Below are 20,186 nucleotides of genomic sequence, written 5' to 3' on the forward strand. Positions count from 1 at the left end.
TTTAAAAATGTTTTTACGAGTTCAGATTATATACTCGGGGGGTTTCTGTGATACTGTTGATAAAAAAATATAAGAGAGATAGGTGGAGGGAATCACAGTGACTACAGAGGGTAAACACATCGACAACAGGAAGATGAAAGTGAACTCATACACCACTGACCTCAGCCACACATGTGTGGTGACCCGTCTCTTCCTAAGCTTTACATAACCTGCTGAGTGTAAATCCCCTAAACGTGTGAGATAATGTGACTCTCTGTTTATGCATCTCAGTGATGTGTACGATAGACTGATAATTCTTTTGACTGTCTTCATGCATTACATACAAATTCATGCTCCCGAACCAGTCCCAAGCGAAACTGAACAATCGGGTTGAGTATGAGATAACTACCTAAAGATTCGAACATAGACGGGGTGATATGTGGTTCGTAAGGAGAGCCACTACACCCAAGGGAGTTGACGAGTCCAGCATCCTACTGAAAGAGCTTTAAAATCGTGTTGTCTTCCTCACACTAACGTGTGTGAGTGCTTAAATCAATCGTAGATGCACACGGAAGCTGCCACTTCTTTGGAGCAGAAACCGAACTCATACATACATAGGGAAAGAGAATGCGAACCACTGTGTCTCACAGCAGCTGAATCAGGTTTTGAGGTTGGATTAAGAGTTAAGTCGGATTGCCACAGACCCCAATCCTTAGTGCGAGTATGAGGGATCTGTCGTTACATCAAGGATGAATCAGTCCTTTGAAGAATCGGAGGTGTACAAAATGCAAGCCTTCGGCATCTAAAGAGGAGGACTCTCAGTTACCTGAAGACTGCCATTCATTTGCATAATGCTAGTTCCTAGGATAGATTAGACGTTACGATGATGCCAGGTATGTTTGTATTGAATGATGGAATCATAGATACATCAAGCAAAATGGGAAAGGCTTTAGGAACTTCGGATATACATAAAATAGGGGAAAAAATGGGTTTTAGAGACAATCAGGTCGCGTCCGCCTCACTGGGAAAACATTTCGAGCAAAAGATGATGGGGCAGGTTTGAACGAAGCGGATACATGCAGCGATAAAATCGTCGGTGCGTGCGAGGGAACTTGGCTGTCTGTTGGAAAAAAAAAAAATGAATCCGTTTACAGAACGGAGGGCCACCTAAGGCGACACGACAGAACCGCTGTTCATATGGAAACTGGAAGAAGGTAATCCATCACAAGTTTCGGAGGAAGACGATTCAGAAAGGAGCTTGGAAATAGCATCCTAGTACTACTGCGTGTCAAGAGCTTTTTAAAGCTATCAAGTTCTATAACTTGGGATCCCTCCACAGTTTCCCATCTGGTCTATACGTACAGCCTTGCTTGTATCGGATGGAGAGAACTGCCTTTTGAACAGCACTAAAAGACATGTGAAGGAGAGGCAGGCGGCGAGGAAATGCTAGAACCATTCAGGATGGAACATCTAGTCGGGAGCCTTTGAATTCATCATTATGCCTAGAAACATCAGCCACAGATCATGCATATATAACATGACTGTATCAGCTCACATCCCAAGTGCTTCGAATCATAGATGTTTCGGAGTAAGACTGGTGGGCGACTCCTGTTTGTTTACTAAGTACGAGAACTTCTACACGACAGCGCCTATTGTTGCAAGTGCTTCAATACGACCTTGACCGCGGTATACAAAGCAGCCGAGGATTACTCGTAGTGACCTGGCCTTCCATGGGTTTGTGAAGGCTGTGTCATATGTGTCATGTCAACCAAGGTTTTAGTGGCAAAACTAATACGCTCTCCTCCTACTCTCAGCCTTGTAGCCTCGCTCACTCGCATCCGCCATCAACCAGAGTAGAAAAAAAGCTAGGTGTTCGCTGATCATGTCAGCTTAAACTGGGATAACAGCATAGCCTAACTGTTGTGGAATGACCTTCATTCATAATTATTACACTATGAATATTACGTTTTTTGAGAAGTTCCATACAATAAGACATGAATATGTTCAAGGGGTTTCATTCCCCGAAGCAAACATCGTCTCGGTGTACACAGTCCACAGTACCAGATATTTCTCACAGACCAGGACGCCACTAATGTCCTAAAGTCATCACAGTGCTTTCATTGGGTTCAAAAAATCCTCAGAATACCACCAGTGACTCAATAATCACAATCACTCACAATAACACCTGTGCTTTATGCAGTGCTCACACCACCATCACTGATTCACTACACCATATCGACTTGCTTCCACTAATTTGACTCACACAATGCTCAAAGCTCTCCCAGAGGTTCATGCAGTACTCACACAACCACATTTCGATCACACAGTCCCTCTTAATTTCTTCCATGAACCATCAGGTTAGCACACTCGAAAGAAGTTGTTGGTAAATATATGGTCATGTCTCATTCTTCTAACCTGTTGTAAAATCTTTCGTAGTCTCATAGTTTTGGATTATTTGTCTTTATTCATATGTTTCTCATATCCTTCAAAACAAACCTGCTTCATGTGTTCTTAATACTTCCAAGTCTTACTTAGGCTTGCATGGGTTCGTTTCACCTTTCGTAAATCTCGTATTTAGTTTCACAGTGATTAAGGGCAAACTTTATTATTCCAGGGCCGAATAGGTGGGCAAGGGAGAGTATATTGAAATCGATTCAATGTGTCTGAAATAAAGCAAGTTTATGTAAATTAGATATCAATAAAGTCAACTTTATCAGCGAGGTAAGGACTTTCTCACTTGCACATGCATATGCTCTTTTAACTATTCTTTTAAATCTACATGAAAAGAACATGATATATTTTATAGCTATACGTATTCAGTAGAAAGGGATATTAAGATATAACATGACCATAATACAGTTTATTGAAATTTGTAATTTCTACATCACATTTCAAACTCTACACAGAACTGCAGAGTCAATCCATTAGATTGTCTTCCAGATAATATATAAAGACCAAAACGGTCAAGTAAATGGCGCCTTGTCGGCAAGATGGCTTTCGTGTGATGAAGCTCAAATGTCACCCACTAGGTATGTAAGAACATTATGTTAACATCGGAGATCGCAAGACTAAGACCCGGTGACCGCATGACGGCCATTGAATAGACTCATATCCCTGCATGAGAACTAACACTTGGTTGAGAAGCAGTCTACAGTATGCATAGCGCTCGTGTTGTGCGTCGATGGGGCGGCTGGCTTGGCTACCTACCTGGTTCGACGCCGTTACTGCTCGCTCTCAGGAGGCTCCGATGGCGCGCTGTGTTTCTCCTTCCGCGGGCGTCCACGGCCGCCACGCCTGTGAGCGCGACCGCGTCCCTTGGCACGTGTTTCGGGTCGTGGTTCCTGCTCGTGGCCGACTAAGCCGCGCTTGCTCTCGCTTTGTGCCGAGGACACAGTGGCCACTGACCCGTCCCGACCTGACCTACCCGCTCGAGACCCTATGGAAGTGTCTCTCGGAGACGTCGGCGTCCGAGGCACATCATGCCGTCCTCTGGAGTCCTCACGGGTTGGAGGAGGACGTCCTAACCCTCGAGCCGAGGTCGAAGCAGCTCGGCCCTGTTCTTGCCCTATGGCCTGGGTTTCCGGAGTGTCTTTCCCTTGAGCCTTTTCATGCTGTGGTTGCTGACGATTTCTTGTGCGGCCTCGCCCGAAGTGCCTTCCTCGGCCTCGCTGTTGCTGCTGTTCGTGCTGCTCTGCGCGGGCGGTAGGAATAGCCGGGAAAGTGGTGCCTCCCTCGCGATCAATGGACCTGCAGGAGGTACAAGAAGCTGAATAAAAGTATCCTTACACCTAGAGTTACCTTCACCTAACAGGGTTACGAATCATCTGCACTTGAAGTCATATGTACACTCATAGACTGGGCGAGGACTGGCGAATTATTCCTCCACTGTTGATTACCAATAAATCAATTGGGCTAGACCGATAGACACCAGCTGGCGCCATCACAACGACTATATGGTCATGGGAGGACACAGTCGAACCTTGTGGTTCCTGGCTACGAAGTCAGACATCACCTTACACACATCCATCATCTTTCAAACTACTTACGGAGATCGTAACAACCCACAACTGATCAACAGCCAGGAGAAGAAGGACTAACTTGATAATAAGATTGTTTGTCAAACGAACGTAACATTAAAAAAGGGGCTACTTTTACCTGTCGGTGAGCCGACCGCTAGTGGGGCTACCACCGGTTCGCGAGGACGTCCTACCGCCCCGCTGCGCGTGGAACTGCTGCCGGAGGGGAGGGAAACGGGGCTCTCGATCCGGCTGAGTCTTGGCTTCGTCAGCAGCGCGCCTCTGCACAGGCGACGACGCCCCCAGTAACCTGTCCACCGGCTGAGGCCTCGGGGACACCTCCTGCTGCATTACCTGCCCAGAAAACATCATCAACAATGCATTTCTTTTCCCGACCCTCTCTATAGAAAACGTATTTGAGTGAAGACGAAAATTTCTCCCTCTTTATATTTCATGATTAAACTGTACCATCATTCACGTCTTTGCAAGTAACAGTTTGATATCAACAGAATATGTCTTGTTTTTCGTTAACCTGACAGTTACTTTGGGAAAACAGATCAAAGAGAAAATGCTAATAAAATTACAACATTGTTTTCCGAGTCGGACGACAGACAGAGCTGCCAAAAATCAAAACGACACTGTCAACTTACAGGCTAATTACTTTTTCTTTTTTTTACCGCAGTCTATCGGAAGTTAACATCTTAAATGCAGGTGTTACTTATGACTCGTACCACAGCAGGTAAACTCTAGGGTGTATACAGTACAGTGCACTGACTGTCAAACCTCTCGTGTGACAGTGGACAATCAATAAACGTGCCCTGAGCCGACACAACAATAGGAAACCTTCAAAAAGCAGTCTTTTAAAAGCCTCTTTGCTTTACGTGGTGCTTCAAGGAAGCTTCTTGATTTCACAAAGCGCTTGAATACAACGGACCCTTCATGTCTCCATGAAATCCTGTCTCACATAGACACACATGTATATATCACTCGACAAATCCTTCTTTCACCCACACACTAAACCTAGGAGTCCCTTTCAGACAGTACGCCAGGCATCTCTCTCTCCACAACCAGTTAAGTACCTAACTCTCAAACAGCACTCCTAAGTCGCTGGTTCCTCCCACGCAGCACTTCAGAATTTCATCTCCTTCGTCAGATAATAACACTTAGTGACTTTTTCTTTCTTTCTCGGGCAATGTGGTCAGACGTAGCCTCAACTACTATGGGATTTCCTTACATACCTTCCATCTTCTTAGTCCCGCTTGCTTATACGGAAAACGTCCAAGAAATATTGATTTATCCGCAAATACGAAGCTTCTCCGTGAAAGATATGGAGACCTAATCCAGTTCGACTATTCTGAAGATGGGCAGAAACTCAGTCATGTCTGGTTCAATAGCTGGCGTCTTTCGTGTAGTTCTCAATCCCTCAAGGAAAGGATCGAGACGTATTACTCCTCATGTGACGCTACTTTAAAATCTTTCCATTATCGGAGATTTACTCATAACATATGATGAGGAAACAACAATAGATAAGTGGATAAAGAGAACAGAAAGCGTGCGGGACCCACAAAGACGATGCTCACTTGTTTGGCGTGCGGGGAGGTGTGGAAGGCGGAGCGTGGGGGATGATCAGCCGCGGGGGTGGTGCGTGGAGGTGGGCGTGGTGGGGGGCGTGGCGGGGGCAGCTGGGGCGGCGCGCCCACCCTGCTGCTGGGATGTGCTTGGCCGGAGGTCTCACTGGCTGCCTCCCGCACCTGCCTGACGGAGGTTAGGTAGGCGTCAATGGCGAAGACAGAGAAAAAGAACACACAACTAAGAAATACTGACGATGGTATATGTTCCCTTCAGGATGAAGAGGATCAACATGCCGGAACACAAGTTGAAGCGTCGACGTACTAAAAGTGGGATCCAACCCGATACAAGATCTGTGTCGGGTTAGGTGAGATTCCCTCTCTCTCATCAGTACCAGCAACGCTGAGGGCGTACAAAAATTTGCCATCCAGTCCACTCCATACTTACCAGGATCGTCAGTCGACTAATTCCTACACTTACCGTAAGTGATGCTATCCTTTTATGGCTCTGCTCTTGTGTTAACCCCTTCCCAGACACTGTTCTGACTGTGTTTACTTATGACGTCGAATTCTCACTGCAGTGATCGGGTCATCTGTCTCAAACACACGCCAAAGTTTATGTCTTAATAACCCATTCAATGAGGCAGAAGGGTTTAAGTTCCATTAGCCAGGCTCTGATTTTATACCTACGAATCCCATGTATTTCTATATGGACTACTGAAGGAAATATTAATATTCCAAATCTACATCTACACGATGAACTGGAAATTACGAAAAACAGATAATCAAATTTACGATACAGGTTCATCTTTAGTCTATCTATATCGAGAGGCTTTCCTTCGGAAACTTCAACCCTTGAATCTAGCAAATATTAGGGTAACTGAAAATGGAAATTGACATAACGAGCAAAATAGTGCTTTGTACATCCATGGGTATATTTCAAAGGACATACAATCTAACTCCCCTTTGAAGACCTTATGGTATAAAGTGTGGGGTTACTGTTGTTGGTGTGGTATGTCCTTCACATCTGAGAGAGCTTAGACTCTCTTATGATCGTCTGCGTTTGCATGACTTTGGGAACCAAACAAGTAGTAGCCAATCTACAACCTCGAGTTGGTCCTGAAACACCTTCAGGTGAAAATCTTTAGTTTGGAACGACACATTTCAGGGAATGAAGATTCCTGATGAGTTTGTAGTGTACAGAGTATTATCAAACTGTGTGTCATATGATCCTAACAGTGGTGTTTCTTGGGTGAAATGGTGACATAGTTTGAATGATAGTTTCCGGGTAGTTGAACAGAAAGGTCGACTGGTTATTCTATCATTCCACTTACTATTTATTTCTCAAATTTCTGTTAAGATTCAGCTTCAGTATTTCTTTGGGTGATGTATGTAATATCAGCAGTAATAACTACTAACATTTAGATAAAAACCGAGTATGGAGGTATAACAGTTCAGCTGATGTTGTTAAAAAATTAACTGCGTTTAACTTACTGATAAGTACACATGTAAACACCACCCACACTAACCTTGTTAAACAATTTCATATCTTTGCCTCAATACGCACATCAACTAACCATGTAAAACACACACACACACACACACACACACACACACACACACACACACACACACACACATCACTGACTGGAGAATAAGAATTTTATGGTGTATGGTGAAATCAAACTCATGTCATTTAGCCAAACAGACCTTAAACTAACACACCCTTTAAAAGAACACACGACAAAGCATATGTACACCCAAGCTGAGGACATGCCACTTAATGTAAAGGAAGCGAAACAACAGTGCATAAATCCGTCAGTATCAGCGCGAGTCGAAAGATGTGCCAAGTGGCCTACACATCAGTACCTGATTGTCTCTCCCAGTCGGTGTGAGCGGCGGGGTCTCGTCGGCGAGCATCCTGGCGAAGTGAGCAGCAAACATAGCGATTCAGGTTCTACATCATGGCTAAATATCATCCAAGAGACCATCCCATACTACTCCTCAAGATCCAACTTGTCAATGGACAATGATTTGAACCAGCCATCAAAACTGGAGGGGGTCACTACTATATTTCCTTAAACATCTCTGATATGATGCGTTGTCATTCAGATAAAAAAGAAAGCAGTGATCAGCCTAGATTAAGGAAACTAGTTCTTTCTTCTTTCTTTTTTTAGATTAGGTGATGTTAGGATTTGTGATGTTTCGGGTTATTGATGTCTGAATGTCATGTTATTCTGTCAAACCCTGACATCTAATGGAGTGGTCATGTGCCTAAATACATCCATTTTCTTTAAAACATCCTGAGTGTATGCAACTAAATACAAATATTACAGATTCAAAAGATTACTAACAAAGTTTCAATGGATCAGCCAACTACTTAACAGGATGGAAAAGTAGAAAGAGTAATGCACAAACCGAAAACAACTTCTTGATATGAACACTGCATGTCTAACCTAACCTATATCAAACACCCCTCACAAAATGGAATGCCCAGCTTCAGTCACACATAAAATGGGCAATATTCATATTTGCCTATGCGTAATACAGTTAGATTTTACACCAGGTTATTGGAATATCCATGTTGTACACAAATATCATTATGGGGAGATCTGGACCTGGCTAACAAACGTACATGTCTTCAAAAAATTACATTCTTAGTTCTCTTGGACGTATATACACTATCACTGAAATTTTACCATTTAGCGAAATCCTGCAGCCTTATCATGCTATAACAATAATCTATAGAGCCAGTTAGATCATTCTAAAATGCTTACATCACTAAGTAATGCTAAATTTGACTGCCTTCCCGTGGTAGTGGCTGGAAAAAAAAAAGCCACAGAGATATGTTCTTTGTTGATCGAAGGGAAAGAACTTGGAATTAAAGAAATGAGGAGAGGTTTGTTGGAGGTTACCTGATGGTGAAGTGCGCAAAACACAGTCAGAAAAATATAAGGAGAATATAGATATGATTCGTTCTTACCAAACACAGTAAAAAAAAATATCATTATTCTCAAATACTGAACACTTTATAAACTAATTGTTCCACAAGGATCAATCATAAGCTCTTTGCACACAGTATGTACAAAAAAAGAAAAAGAATAACATCGGTACTTACAAAATATCAAACACGTATGAAGTAAAAACTGCATAAGCAATTACTGTACACAAGTTAACTAGTCTGAACGGGAGATGAAAAAGCTACGAGATTCAGTCGCGGCAATGTGCAGCTGATGAAGGATGAAACAGATCTACACACTACTCGATATTTGAAAGCTGTCGAACATGAGTGCAATGAACGCTAGAAATAGGAACGAAGGTGATGGAAAGAGGGAAAGAGGTTCCTTTACGACATTTTTCTTTTTACAGTGTATCAAACTCTTATTTACACGCAAAAAAAAAAGGAAGAAAGGTTGATTTACAAACTTCGTTTAACTGTTTCATAAACTTGAGATGTGCTTTTCACACTTCACACGCGTCTATTTACAAGGGGCAACCATCAGGTCACATACTTAAAGCAGAGCCGATGGCGAGGTCGGATTATCCCTGGTTGATGAGGCGGGTCCTTAGGTTTGTCCTGAGCTCCAGCCTCATTGTTGTCCTTAGCTAGACAGTAGGACGGGACGGGAGCCTTGAGGTGTTGTGGTTCAGAGAAGGAGGGAGCGAAGAACTCCGGCCACAAGCCTTGTGGTGAGGAGGAGGGGTGAGGAGGAGGAGGAGGGGCTGGCGCATGGAGTGAGTGGTCGACCACATCAGCCGAAAGTCGAGCAAGATTCGCCCGGAATCTCCAATAAAATTCCTGCCCCAAACTGACGATAGGAACGTCTTTAAAGACTTTGCATCATGTCCCCAGAAACTGTGTAAGTTGTTAATTATTAAGCGATTATATCAAGATTTCCCGCCATGAAAACTGACTATCACTCTGTGTATCTTAACTATCAGGCTGCGATGAGGTCTAAGATCTAATATAATCAAATTTGTTTCTCCCTCACATCGTCTTTAAGGAATTAATCTCTGAAAACGAGTGAAAATATCGTGGCTAGAAAAAGAAAAAAAAGGAAAATCTATATGAAGCATAATTACATCAATATGTAATTGAAATTACATCAACGTTAACGGAAATGTGAACCTCTGAAAGTATATATGAAGAAATGTAAACTAAGAGAACATTAGTTTGTGTTGATGACACTGAGATTAAAAAAAAGGAGATGAATAGAACTGTCATTAACTTATGCTAAAGGCATTATTATAAAAAATTTAGGAAACAAATCAAGGGATAAGGAATATTAACGTAAGACATCAGCAGGCCCGGAGCTTCACTTCAGTAGGAATAAAAATGTTTACAAATTAATATAAATGGAGCCTCACAGGAAACAGTAACAGTATTATAAGCCTGATAAGCAAACACACTAGTTTAAAAACCTTAAGATATATATGTTAAAAAAGTTAACATGTATGGGATCAAAAACCTCAATCAGGATATTAGCACTGGAAAAACGCTAACATAAATATTGAGCAATCTTCAAAAATTAGCTGATGTCCACAAGCTGTTGCTTGCCTTTAAGTGCAAACGAAATAATAAAATAACTGATGAAACTTGATATCATTATGATATGCCACATTGTACTGTAACATTTGTGTGGTCTATTCTCTGACCTTATAATCATTGAATAACAATCATTAAACAGAGAAGATACATACACTGTGGTATAGTTACTAACGATATTCCTGAAAAAAAAGAATAAATGAAATAAAACTAAAACTTATAAGACAGGGTAAGTTTGCATAATCATGTATGTAAGAAACCGAGGTATACTTTGAGGACGAGATGTGATAATCATCAGAGAAATGAGTCTTCTCTTGGTTTCCGCTTTATAAGTGGATTATCAACTTTTATATATATGAAAAAAAACTTTCAATTACTGTAAAGACTCGTACATATATAGATTCTGATCAGCGAAAAGATCAACTTTGACAACAGTTCACCAAGTCTAGTGGCGTCAAGGGAAAGCTCAAATCCGTAGCCATCTTGAAGTCTAACCAAAACATTGGCTTAAAAACTTAAAATAGTTATACCACACCACCATATCTGACCCTAAGATCCGAGGGGAGGAAAGTGGGCTTTATCCCCTTTCCCTCCAGAAATTGGGCTGATCTCAACGTAACCTACAGGGTGGCGCAAGGGGAAAATAAATAATGTCGAAGTGAAACAAATTGCCAAAATATCACGTCTTTTTTTTTTACTACACCCAATGGCATCGGTAAAATAACCACACCGAAAATCACATCGGTAAAATTACTACGAAAGTCATGACAACAGCAGGTGGATATGTCTTATGTTGTTGGTGAAGTTTTGTTACGTAATGGCTGGGCACCACCGCCTGTTACTTACTTCCTCCCTCCCTACACAGGCTCAACACCCACAGCAGTTCTTAGTCTTCCCTTAACACGTAGGTAACCTCGTTTCTATGCAGCTCCAGCCACGTGAGAATGATCCTAATCTGGAAAGTGGTTTCATGGGTTGCCTGGCACTGTACTACTATCCTGTGTGTGTGTGTGGGGGATTCACAATAGCAACAAAGTGGATGGTTTACTGGTGGTGAATCAACCATGCCTCGAATCAGTTTACGAAACCTTATAAATTTGTCTATAATAAGTATGCTAAAGTGCTTATGATTATTGATATATATATATATATATATATATATATATATATATATATATATATATATATATAATCATCAGAGGTGTGTGTGATGTCTCCATGGTTGTTTAATTTGTTTATGGATGGGGTTGTTAGGGAGGTAAATGCAAGAGTCTTGGAAAGAGGGGCAAGTATGAAGTCTGTTGGGGATGAGAGAGCTTGGGAAGTGAGTCAGTTGTTGTTCGCTGATGATACAGCGCTGGTGGCGGATTCATGTGAGAAACTGCAGAAGCTGGTGACGGAGTTTGGTAAAGTGTGTGGAAGAAGAAAGTTAAGAGTAAATGTGAATAAGAGCAAGGTTATTAGGTACAGTAGGGTTGAGGGTCAAGTCAATTGGGAGGTGAGTTTGAATGGAGAAAAACTGGAGGAAGTGAAGTGTTTTAGATATCTGGGAGTGGATCTGTCAGCGGATGGAACCATGGAAGCGGAAGTGGATCATAGGGTGGGAGAGGGGGCGAAAATTTTGGGAGCCTTGAAAAATGTGTGGAAGTCGAGAACATTATCTCGGAAAGCAAAAATGGGTATGTTTGAAGGAATAGTGGTTCCAACAATGTTGTATGGTTGCGAGGCGTGGGCTATGGATAGAGTTGTGCGCAGGAGGATGGAGGTGCTGGAAATGAGATGTTTGAGGACAATGTGTGGTGTGAGGTGGTTTGATCGAGTAAGTAACGTAAGGGTAAGAGAGATGTGTGGAAATAAAAAGAGCGTGGTTGAGAGAGCAGAAGAGGGTGTTTTGAAATGGTTTGGGCACATGGAGAGAATGAGTGAGGAAAGATTGACCAAGAGGATATATGTGTCAGAGGTGGAGGGAACGAGGAGAAGAGGGAGACCAAATTGGAGGTGGAAAGATGGAGTGAAAAGGATTTTGTGTGATCGGGGCCTGAACATGCAGGAGGGTGAAAGGAGGGCAAGGAATAGAGTGAATTGGAGCGATGTGGTATACAGGGGTTGACGTGCTGTCAGTGGATTGAATCAAGGCATGTGAAGCGTCCGGGGTAAACCATGGAAAGCTGTATATATATATATATATATATATATATATATATGATCTGGAAACAGTAGCTGGAACCATGTTTGGTTAGGTAAGGGGATCAACTCTTGGAATACGACTTACTTCTTGAGGTCTTCGACGAGCGTGGTGAGGTACTTATTTTTGGCTCGCTCCTCATCCAGCATCCTCCGCGTCTGGTAGGCCTCCTCCTCCAGCAGTTCCAGATCCAGGGAACGGACCAGCCGAGGGTCACCGCGACCTGAACGGCCCGGCAGAGGGCGTCTGAAAGAGGAAACAGTTGTGGTCAGTTACTGGCTTACTGTGTTTGGTGGGGAGGGAAGGATAAGATGGTTCCTTCCACTTATGGAGGAGTGGCTTGCGGCTGTGCATGTCTGAGAGAAGGACATTTTACCTAAGTTGTAATTCAACTGTAGAGGGTCGAATAGCTTAGCTCTTACAATACTCTTATTCCAAGGAAATGGAGAGGGGTTTGAATAGATTAGCTATTCCAATATCCTTGTTCAGAGAAGAAGGAAGATGACACAGATAATCATAAAATGGTTCAAATTATATTGTGAAGAACATGGGAAAAAATCATAACCCATTACAACTGAGGACTCACATGGGGGGAAAAAATGTCTGTAAGCCACGCACATGAAACGTTCGTATCTACGTGTTAGAAAAATTATTGAAAACACTTAGAGAACTGGTTATAAGTACAATCGCACTGCTTGATACGTGAAAAATATGCAAACAGGATGTAAAATTAAAGAAAAAACTACTGAAGTATATATCCCAATGATGCATTCAGGTAAAAGACAGCTGGAAAATTCATTATCAAAATAGATAAATCAAAAAAGGGTCAGAGAAATGGCAGAAAACATAGCTAGCATCCTGCCCACTAGACCTGACCAGACGACTGAGGACCCACCTGATGACGATGTCTCCGTTGGGGAAACCCTCTGGTGGGGACTGCAGCTTGAAGAGGTCCTTGCTGGTGTCGTTGGTGAGGGTGGTGGTGGTGGTGTTGGTGCTGGAGGTAGTGGTGCTGGTACTCTTGAAACTTTTACTCTCAGACTTCTGCTTGTTCTCAATTTTCTTCGGTAATTCGTTCTGTTGGATGAGCGGAAAATCACATAGATAACAAGCAATATTACTGATCTATAAAATCCAGGAAAATGAATCTAAATATTTCTTAGAATTACATATAAGTTTTCAATCCTCCTCAGAAAGTAGTATACTTATAAATGGCATTAGAATTCTGCACACGCCCGGTTACTTATATTTCTTTTCCAACTATATACAACAAGGTTATGGTAGATAGTGTTTTATTCTAGTTAAATAATCCATTTAGCTTCTGATTAGTGTCTGGTATCTCGCCAAAACGATTAAAGTGCTTAGCAATTGAGCCACACCCATATAACTGAAGAGGCTAAGCTCACATACTATTAAGGCTACGCCCACAAACACCATAACAGATGAATAGAATATAATCTATATTTTTTCACTAGAATGTTAACAATTATATTCTTACACTAATTGTCTAAAGGCAGAGAATGAAAGCTAATCACAGTCCTGATTGACAATGAATTATAGTATGCATTTACTCGTGACCATTACTGAAAAAGAGTGAGCCAAAAGAGAGTTGGGATTTGAATCTCTCTCTCTCTCTCTCTCTCTCTCTCTCTCTCTCTCTCTCTCTCTCTCTCTCTCTCTCTCTCTCTCTCTCTCTCTCTAACCTTGGGAGAAGTGGCCTCATCGCTCTCCGGACTGAAGGGAAAATCTGGCTTGACGTGAGCGGCGTAAGGACCCATCAGGAGTTGGAAGGTCAGATCTGCAACGCATGAACGTAAGTCATTACCATATATAACTACACACACACACACACACACACACACACACACACACACAAACACACACACACACACACATAACACATACCATACAAACACGTATGTAATACACACACACGCACGCACGCACCAATCTAAGCCAGGCATCCAGCTCAAAGGGGAGGATGAACTGCTGAGATGGTTGTGGGCCGACTGCCGCGTCCGGAGCTCGAATCCAGGCAAACCCATGAGTGAATCATGATGTGTGTGTTATGGGGAGAAAGTATTACACTCGTGTCGCCCTGTGTGTTGTGCGTGTGTGTGTGTGTGTGTGTGTGTGTGTGCTGGAGGAAAAGACCAGAATCTTCTTATCTGTTATCAGTATCTTTATTTGTTTTTAACCCGTCATTAAAGAGGCAATGATAAAGTAAGATCTTTTACTTAAGAATGTATGAGAGAGGGATATTTGGTTATTTCTACTCATTTAAGGAAATAAACAAAGTATTTGATATTTTGTTTCTGGTTTCAACACTTTGATTGTATACCTTGTGAAGCAATGGTGTGGCTACGTCTCTGTGTCATGGAATATGCATTGAAAAAACAAAAATAAATGTACAGAAAGGAGTCATGAACATGATCTACATTAATCTATGTCAATTTCCTGCAATGATGAAAGATACATATAAATAAAATCAACTCCCATTCTTAAAGAACAGGATGTACATACGTACGTACGTACCTCCTGGGACTGAGAGGGAGGGAAATGAATTGCAGCACTCGCTTCATTATAGTCGTTCCTCTCACTCTTTTCTTTAGTATTCTAGACTCTTGTGAAAGTCACCATCGATCGCGCCTTTGTAAACTTCAACCTCGGGCGTAGTTGCCAGATCTATTTGTCCAGTGTTGTACTTTTCGTTGTCTTTTTTTTTTTTTTTTAATCAAGTTGGATTTCAGAGCTGAAAATTGAGATTCTGTGCTTGCAAAACTCGGCAGGCGGCCAAGGAGGGAAATTGAGAGGACTGATTAATTCAGCAGTGACTGAAGAACGACGTTTGCAGGGCTACGATTGCAAGACAAGTCCCATTTTGATGCCATGTCAGACCTTACATAAGCGGGAAGTTACTGACCGATAACTGTAACTCTAATATTAATTTTTTGAAAATATTCTCTACTTCTTTGTACTCTCACTTGACCATACCAGCGTTAACTGGGTCAGACACGAGACTTTCAAAATCATACAAGTATATTTATAATGAAATGGGGATGTCTGCACGAATATACCGTATATCAAGCGAGCTTGACTTCTTTCTGTATTTGAGTCCAGGTACATAAAGACAGAACGAGTAATAAAACTTTTTTGAGGTCATAGTTAGCGAGGAAATTCCGTGTTTGGATTGACAGATAATGCTTTTTGTTGTATAAGCATGCTGGTCCTATCATTATTATTATTATTATTATCATTATTATTATCATTATTATTATCATTATTATTATTATTATTATTATTATTATTATTATTATTATTATTATCATTATTATTATTATTATTATTATTATTATTATTATTATTACTATCATCATTATTACTATCATCATTATCATTATCATTATTATTACTATTATCATCGTCATCACCATCATCATCATCATCATCATCATCATCATCATCATCATTAATAACACTAGGACCCCCTGCTCCACAGGCCCCTCCAACTGCAAGGCTGCGCTACAAACAATAGCTTGGAAAGGTAGGACTCCTTGAAAGTGAGAAGTTCCTCGACGAGATTGTAATTCGATGATACAATCTCGCCAAAGATGTCTTTTCACTCGCGGCGTAACTACAGGCAGACGAGGTCCGCCAACGTCTGCGAATTACAGGACTGTCGTGAAGGCCGCACAAGACACAATTATCCAATCCTGACGTTTCTCAAGAATTTAGGTTTTCCTTCCTTTTCTATATAAGTAATCTGTTCATCCATATAATTCCTCTAAACTATTTTCAACATCAGGGCTTGGTATTGTTAATATATCATAGTTACCCTTATATATATATCTATTTTTCTTTGTTAACATATTGTTTAGAAAGAACTATAATTTTAGGGTAAACTAAATTAAAGAGCTCTTCTAAACTCCGGACCGGAAGACAAAATAATAAAAGGTTTGGTTCCTTAATCAAAATATAAACAGTTGTTTCTGTTACCCAAAACTAGTTTGATCATAAAACGACATATCTTCAATATTCTTTTCTGGATACTTTGAATAGTGATATTACTGGATATAATAAAGTTTCTTTGTGATGCGACCCTATGAAGTGATCTTTCCTGTTCTTAACAATTCAGTTCATGGACGGGGTTGGTCAAGACAAGAAGTGTTTCAGTTCGCAATTTATTTGACACGTTTGTCTTGAAAACGAGCTGCCTCCCCTTACCCGAATTTCAGTTGAAAGTATGGTATTATTGGACGTATATATGCCTCAGGTGAAGGGTATTCCATGACTGATTCGAAGGACGCTTGGTCATCTGGGAAACTATGAACGTTGGAATAAAGATAATACTACGGTGACCCTATAGACCTCCTTCCTCTTCTTGGGTCTCTAGCCGTTCTACCCAACAACTGGATAACGTTACTTCGTGTGTCAGAACCTTTGCTTACCAGTAGTGGGCGGAACACGCCCAAGGGGAGATGGTACAATTTGGTTATAACTGAATTCTCGAGAGGGAGAAATAACTATATCTGGCCAGCCCTTAGGCACTCCCCATTCTAAACAGGCCTCCGTATGTGTGTCTGAGAGAGGGATCCTCCCCCGTGGACTAGGATTATGTCATTACATTATCTTCTAAACACATACACACACACACACATTAGACTTCTCTACTACTTGATACTTATTCGATAACTTGTATACATCGTACTGAATGTGTTTGATCACTTGCATATGTTTCCCAACTACTCTTTCTCCTCCTCCTATTGCACCTCCCAAACCCCATTATCACTAGCCCTACCATCCATGACATCTCTGTCTCTCTTTATTTCCCTGATCCTCTCTCCCAATCTACCTGCTCCCAGGTCTGGGTCCAGGTGGCTGGAGGTAAGGCTACGAACATCCATCTTCATTACAGGCTGGAAGGACGAGCGAGCTCCTAAGAATGAAAGAGTTTGCGATGGGTTTGTTAGAGAGCGTTGGGGAGTGTGGTGGTGGTGAGGAGGACAAGAGAAGTAAAGAGCATGGAGAGGGTTGTATTGAACCCCGGACTCAACCAAGATGTTCCACTGTCTCTCAAGGGAATTATGAAATGTGATCCTCGACTTGATTCCCTTCCCCGCGGCACGTCTTTACGCCTCTTTATCTCTGCTTTATAGGTGTTTCGTGGGACAAAGGCTGTCGTATTTATCGATCACTGAAAGCCTCCTATCTTCGTCCCTCGTCTAACTGTAAGGATATACATGCTCACATACGCAGAAAGAACTTGTGATTAAAATAATCATAACTACGAATAAGAGAAAACTAATGATTATCTTTCGTTTCTTCATCCATTCGTAATTTGCTTAAATATGAATACGTTCTATCCACATACATAGATACGTGTCAACTTTTAATAGCAAGCAAAAGAAATGTTCGTGTTGACACCGAAAATGTAGTCAACATTGGATACATATATTCCTCTATTGTATGACTGAAAATAGAAAAAATATTTCAGCTGCGATACAGCGTACACAGTAAAGTGCTAAGGTCTTGGGCACACTACAAATAACTCATGAAAATAACAAGGACGCGGTGGCTCGTTGGAAGTTGATTGGTCAGCGAAGGCAACATTATCGTGCCTCCGCCTTCCCGTCCCCTGGCAGGTTATCTTGCCGATCGATCAAAAACTGACAATAAAATATTATAGTTTCACATAGCCATCATGCTGTCGCCGCAATGATATATGGAGGAATTTATATGACGTTATGCTTTCCATTTCTTTATTTATTACGCATAACTGGTGATCTCTAAGACGATCTAGTTGCACTGTGCTGTACAACTGGGCACTTTGTCTCGTATCTTTAAATTTTGGTAAGAAAATGCAGTTTATAGTCGCCATTAATCTTCCTCTGTTTTAAAGCTATATAACAAAAACCATCTTTCAGACAACAAATGTCGAGTGAATGAGGTTTGTCTGAATTACGTATTGTAGGATTATAAATTTCTCGAGGCGTTCATACGGTCATTCACTTCCAAACTATCATTCAAACTGTCCATTCACGTCCAAACTGTCCATGGAATGGATCTTTGATCCTTATCATTCCATTTTAGAATACATTTGAATTTCTATTACTAGAAGACTTACTTATACATTTGCCCACGAGTATGTATCCGTACTGAGTACAAAATCAGTCGAATCAAGTCTTCAGTAGTTTGATATATGAATAATATCAAACACTTTATGTTGAATATTTGAATTAGATCACCTCTTTACCTTCTCTTTTCTATGCTAAATAGATATGAGTCTGTTTTAACTTAGGGGAGAGAAGGTTAAAAGTGATCTAATACAAGTATTCCAATTTATCAAAGGCTTTGATAATCTTGGTCTATCAAGCAATTCTGAAGACTTGATTTGTCTAATTTTACTCGTAGTGATGGATGGATTCAAGTGACATGGGCTATATGTCTAAGTAAGAGTGTATATGATCTTAGAATTATCTTTAACACCTGAAGAAGGTGTTCAAGATTTTTCAGTTGGTGGGTTTAGCATACGTTAGCTTACGTTGATACGTCTCGAGCCTAAACAACCACCCAACCCAACTTTCGAGTGATACATTAGTTTAAGATATACTAACCATGCCTCATTAATCTCGAGGACCTAATCCTGTGAGAACTGTCACCAACGGCCCTTTAACTTGGACTGAAAGAAAATTATTTCCTCGTATTCAAAAACAACATCAAAGGCCTCGACAATATTACGCAGATGTTTAAGACTAACTCAAACAGATTTCATCTCACTGTAAAGGATAATCACTTAGATTTTAAGCATCTTTGAATGAGGCAAAATACGTTTGGAAGTAGACTTGACAGCATCTTCGTTTATTCAACTTCATTCTGGCGTTATTTAGAGTAATTTTCCTAAAGCCGTCTGTTTACTTTCCTCAGTTTTTCTTGTCTCCATGTGAAGCTTTTTTTTTTTTTTAACTGACTGACTAAGCTTTCCATCGTATTCTCTCCACACTAAGCTTTCCTGCTTTGTACACACGTATTCCTCCTACCATCACAAAAATCCATGAAGGACCCCCGGAATACTGAGGGTCGATATTCCTTTTTAAATTCCCTTTGTCCATGTCCCTCACTTTCCCCTCCTTCCTGCTCCCTCCACTACCCTCCCACTCAAGCGCTGCTCACCTCTATTCTTCTGCTTGAGGGTGTCCACCTGGAGATGGAGGCCAGCCAGGAGGTTCTGGTGGGTCAGTTTCAGCTCGGCCAAGTCATGTTCCAGCTGCGCGGCCCTCGCCCAGCCACCACACCCGCAGCTCCGGTTCTGTAGGGGTTGGGTTAGGGTGTCAGTTATGGGTGTCTGTTGGGGGTTGGGGAGGACGCCTGGGGTGTGGGAATGAAGTCATGGATTGCGATGTGATGGGGTGAATGGGTAATGGGGAGAATCCCTGAGTAATGGGGGTGAATATGAATTACATGAGGGAGAATATAAATGATGGCCTGGGGGGTTATAGCGAGGGGCGTGCGGAAATAAGACTTAGTGAGTAGTTTGAGGCTGGAGATAAAGGATCTGGTTTTTAAGAACATACCAACATTGGATGGCCATGGAAACACATTCCAGTACTCATACATCTATACAGACACACAATGGAACCCACTCCATTATGTGTCTGTATATACGTAAGTGTACCATAACTAAATCAAATTGATTCAGTGGAAAAAAAAATGTAATTGAATCTTCTTTGATTTCTGGAATTAAAGGTTACATGAATAAGAACGTTCTTCTCTCATACAACAGATGTGGCATATGGGAAATATTGATACTCCCTCTCCACGATAGTTCTAATGGCAAAATCTTGCTCTACGTACTTTTAGTTTGGCACACACACACACACCTGTCGTCACCTTTA

General features: G+C 41.4%; 1 protein-coding gene across 3 annotated transcripts in view; it reads right to left on the bottom strand.

Moving 5' to 3' along the window:
* Positions 1-2,824: 2,824 nt before the first annotated feature.
* Positions 2,825-20,186, bottom strand: part of LOC139747690 (uncharacterized) — a 41,002-nt gene continuing 23,640 nt past the window's right edge. For 2 of the 3 annotated variants that reach the window (XM_071660286.1, XM_071660285.1), the window contains exons 3-9: positions 19,465-19,600; positions 13,998-14,092; positions 13,190-13,371; positions 12,382-12,540; positions 5,576-5,750; positions 4,135-4,349; positions 2,825-3,726 (exon numbers count right to left, since the gene is read on the bottom strand). In XM_071660286.1, coding sequence (XP_071516387.1) covers positions 3,201-3,726; positions 4,135-4,349; positions 5,576-5,750; positions 12,382-12,540; positions 13,190-13,371; positions 13,998-14,092; positions 19,465-19,600 — 1,488 coding nt within the window. In that variant the 3' untranslated portion in view covers positions 2,825-3,200. Of the gene's footprint in view, positions 3,727-4,134; positions 4,350-5,575; positions 5,751-7,432; positions 7,485-12,381; positions 12,541-13,189; positions 13,372-13,997; positions 14,093-19,464; positions 19,601-20,186 lie in introns of all 3 variants that reach the window. The other variant, XM_071660287.1, reaches the window with a different exon arrangement.

The sequence above is a fragment of the Panulirus ornatus genome, chromosome 69 (assembly GCF_036320965.1).
Source record: "Panulirus ornatus isolate Po-2019 chromosome 69, ASM3632096v1, whole genome shotgun sequence".
NCBI lineage: Eukaryota > Metazoa > Arthropoda > Malacostraca > Decapoda > Palinuridae > Panulirus > Panulirus ornatus.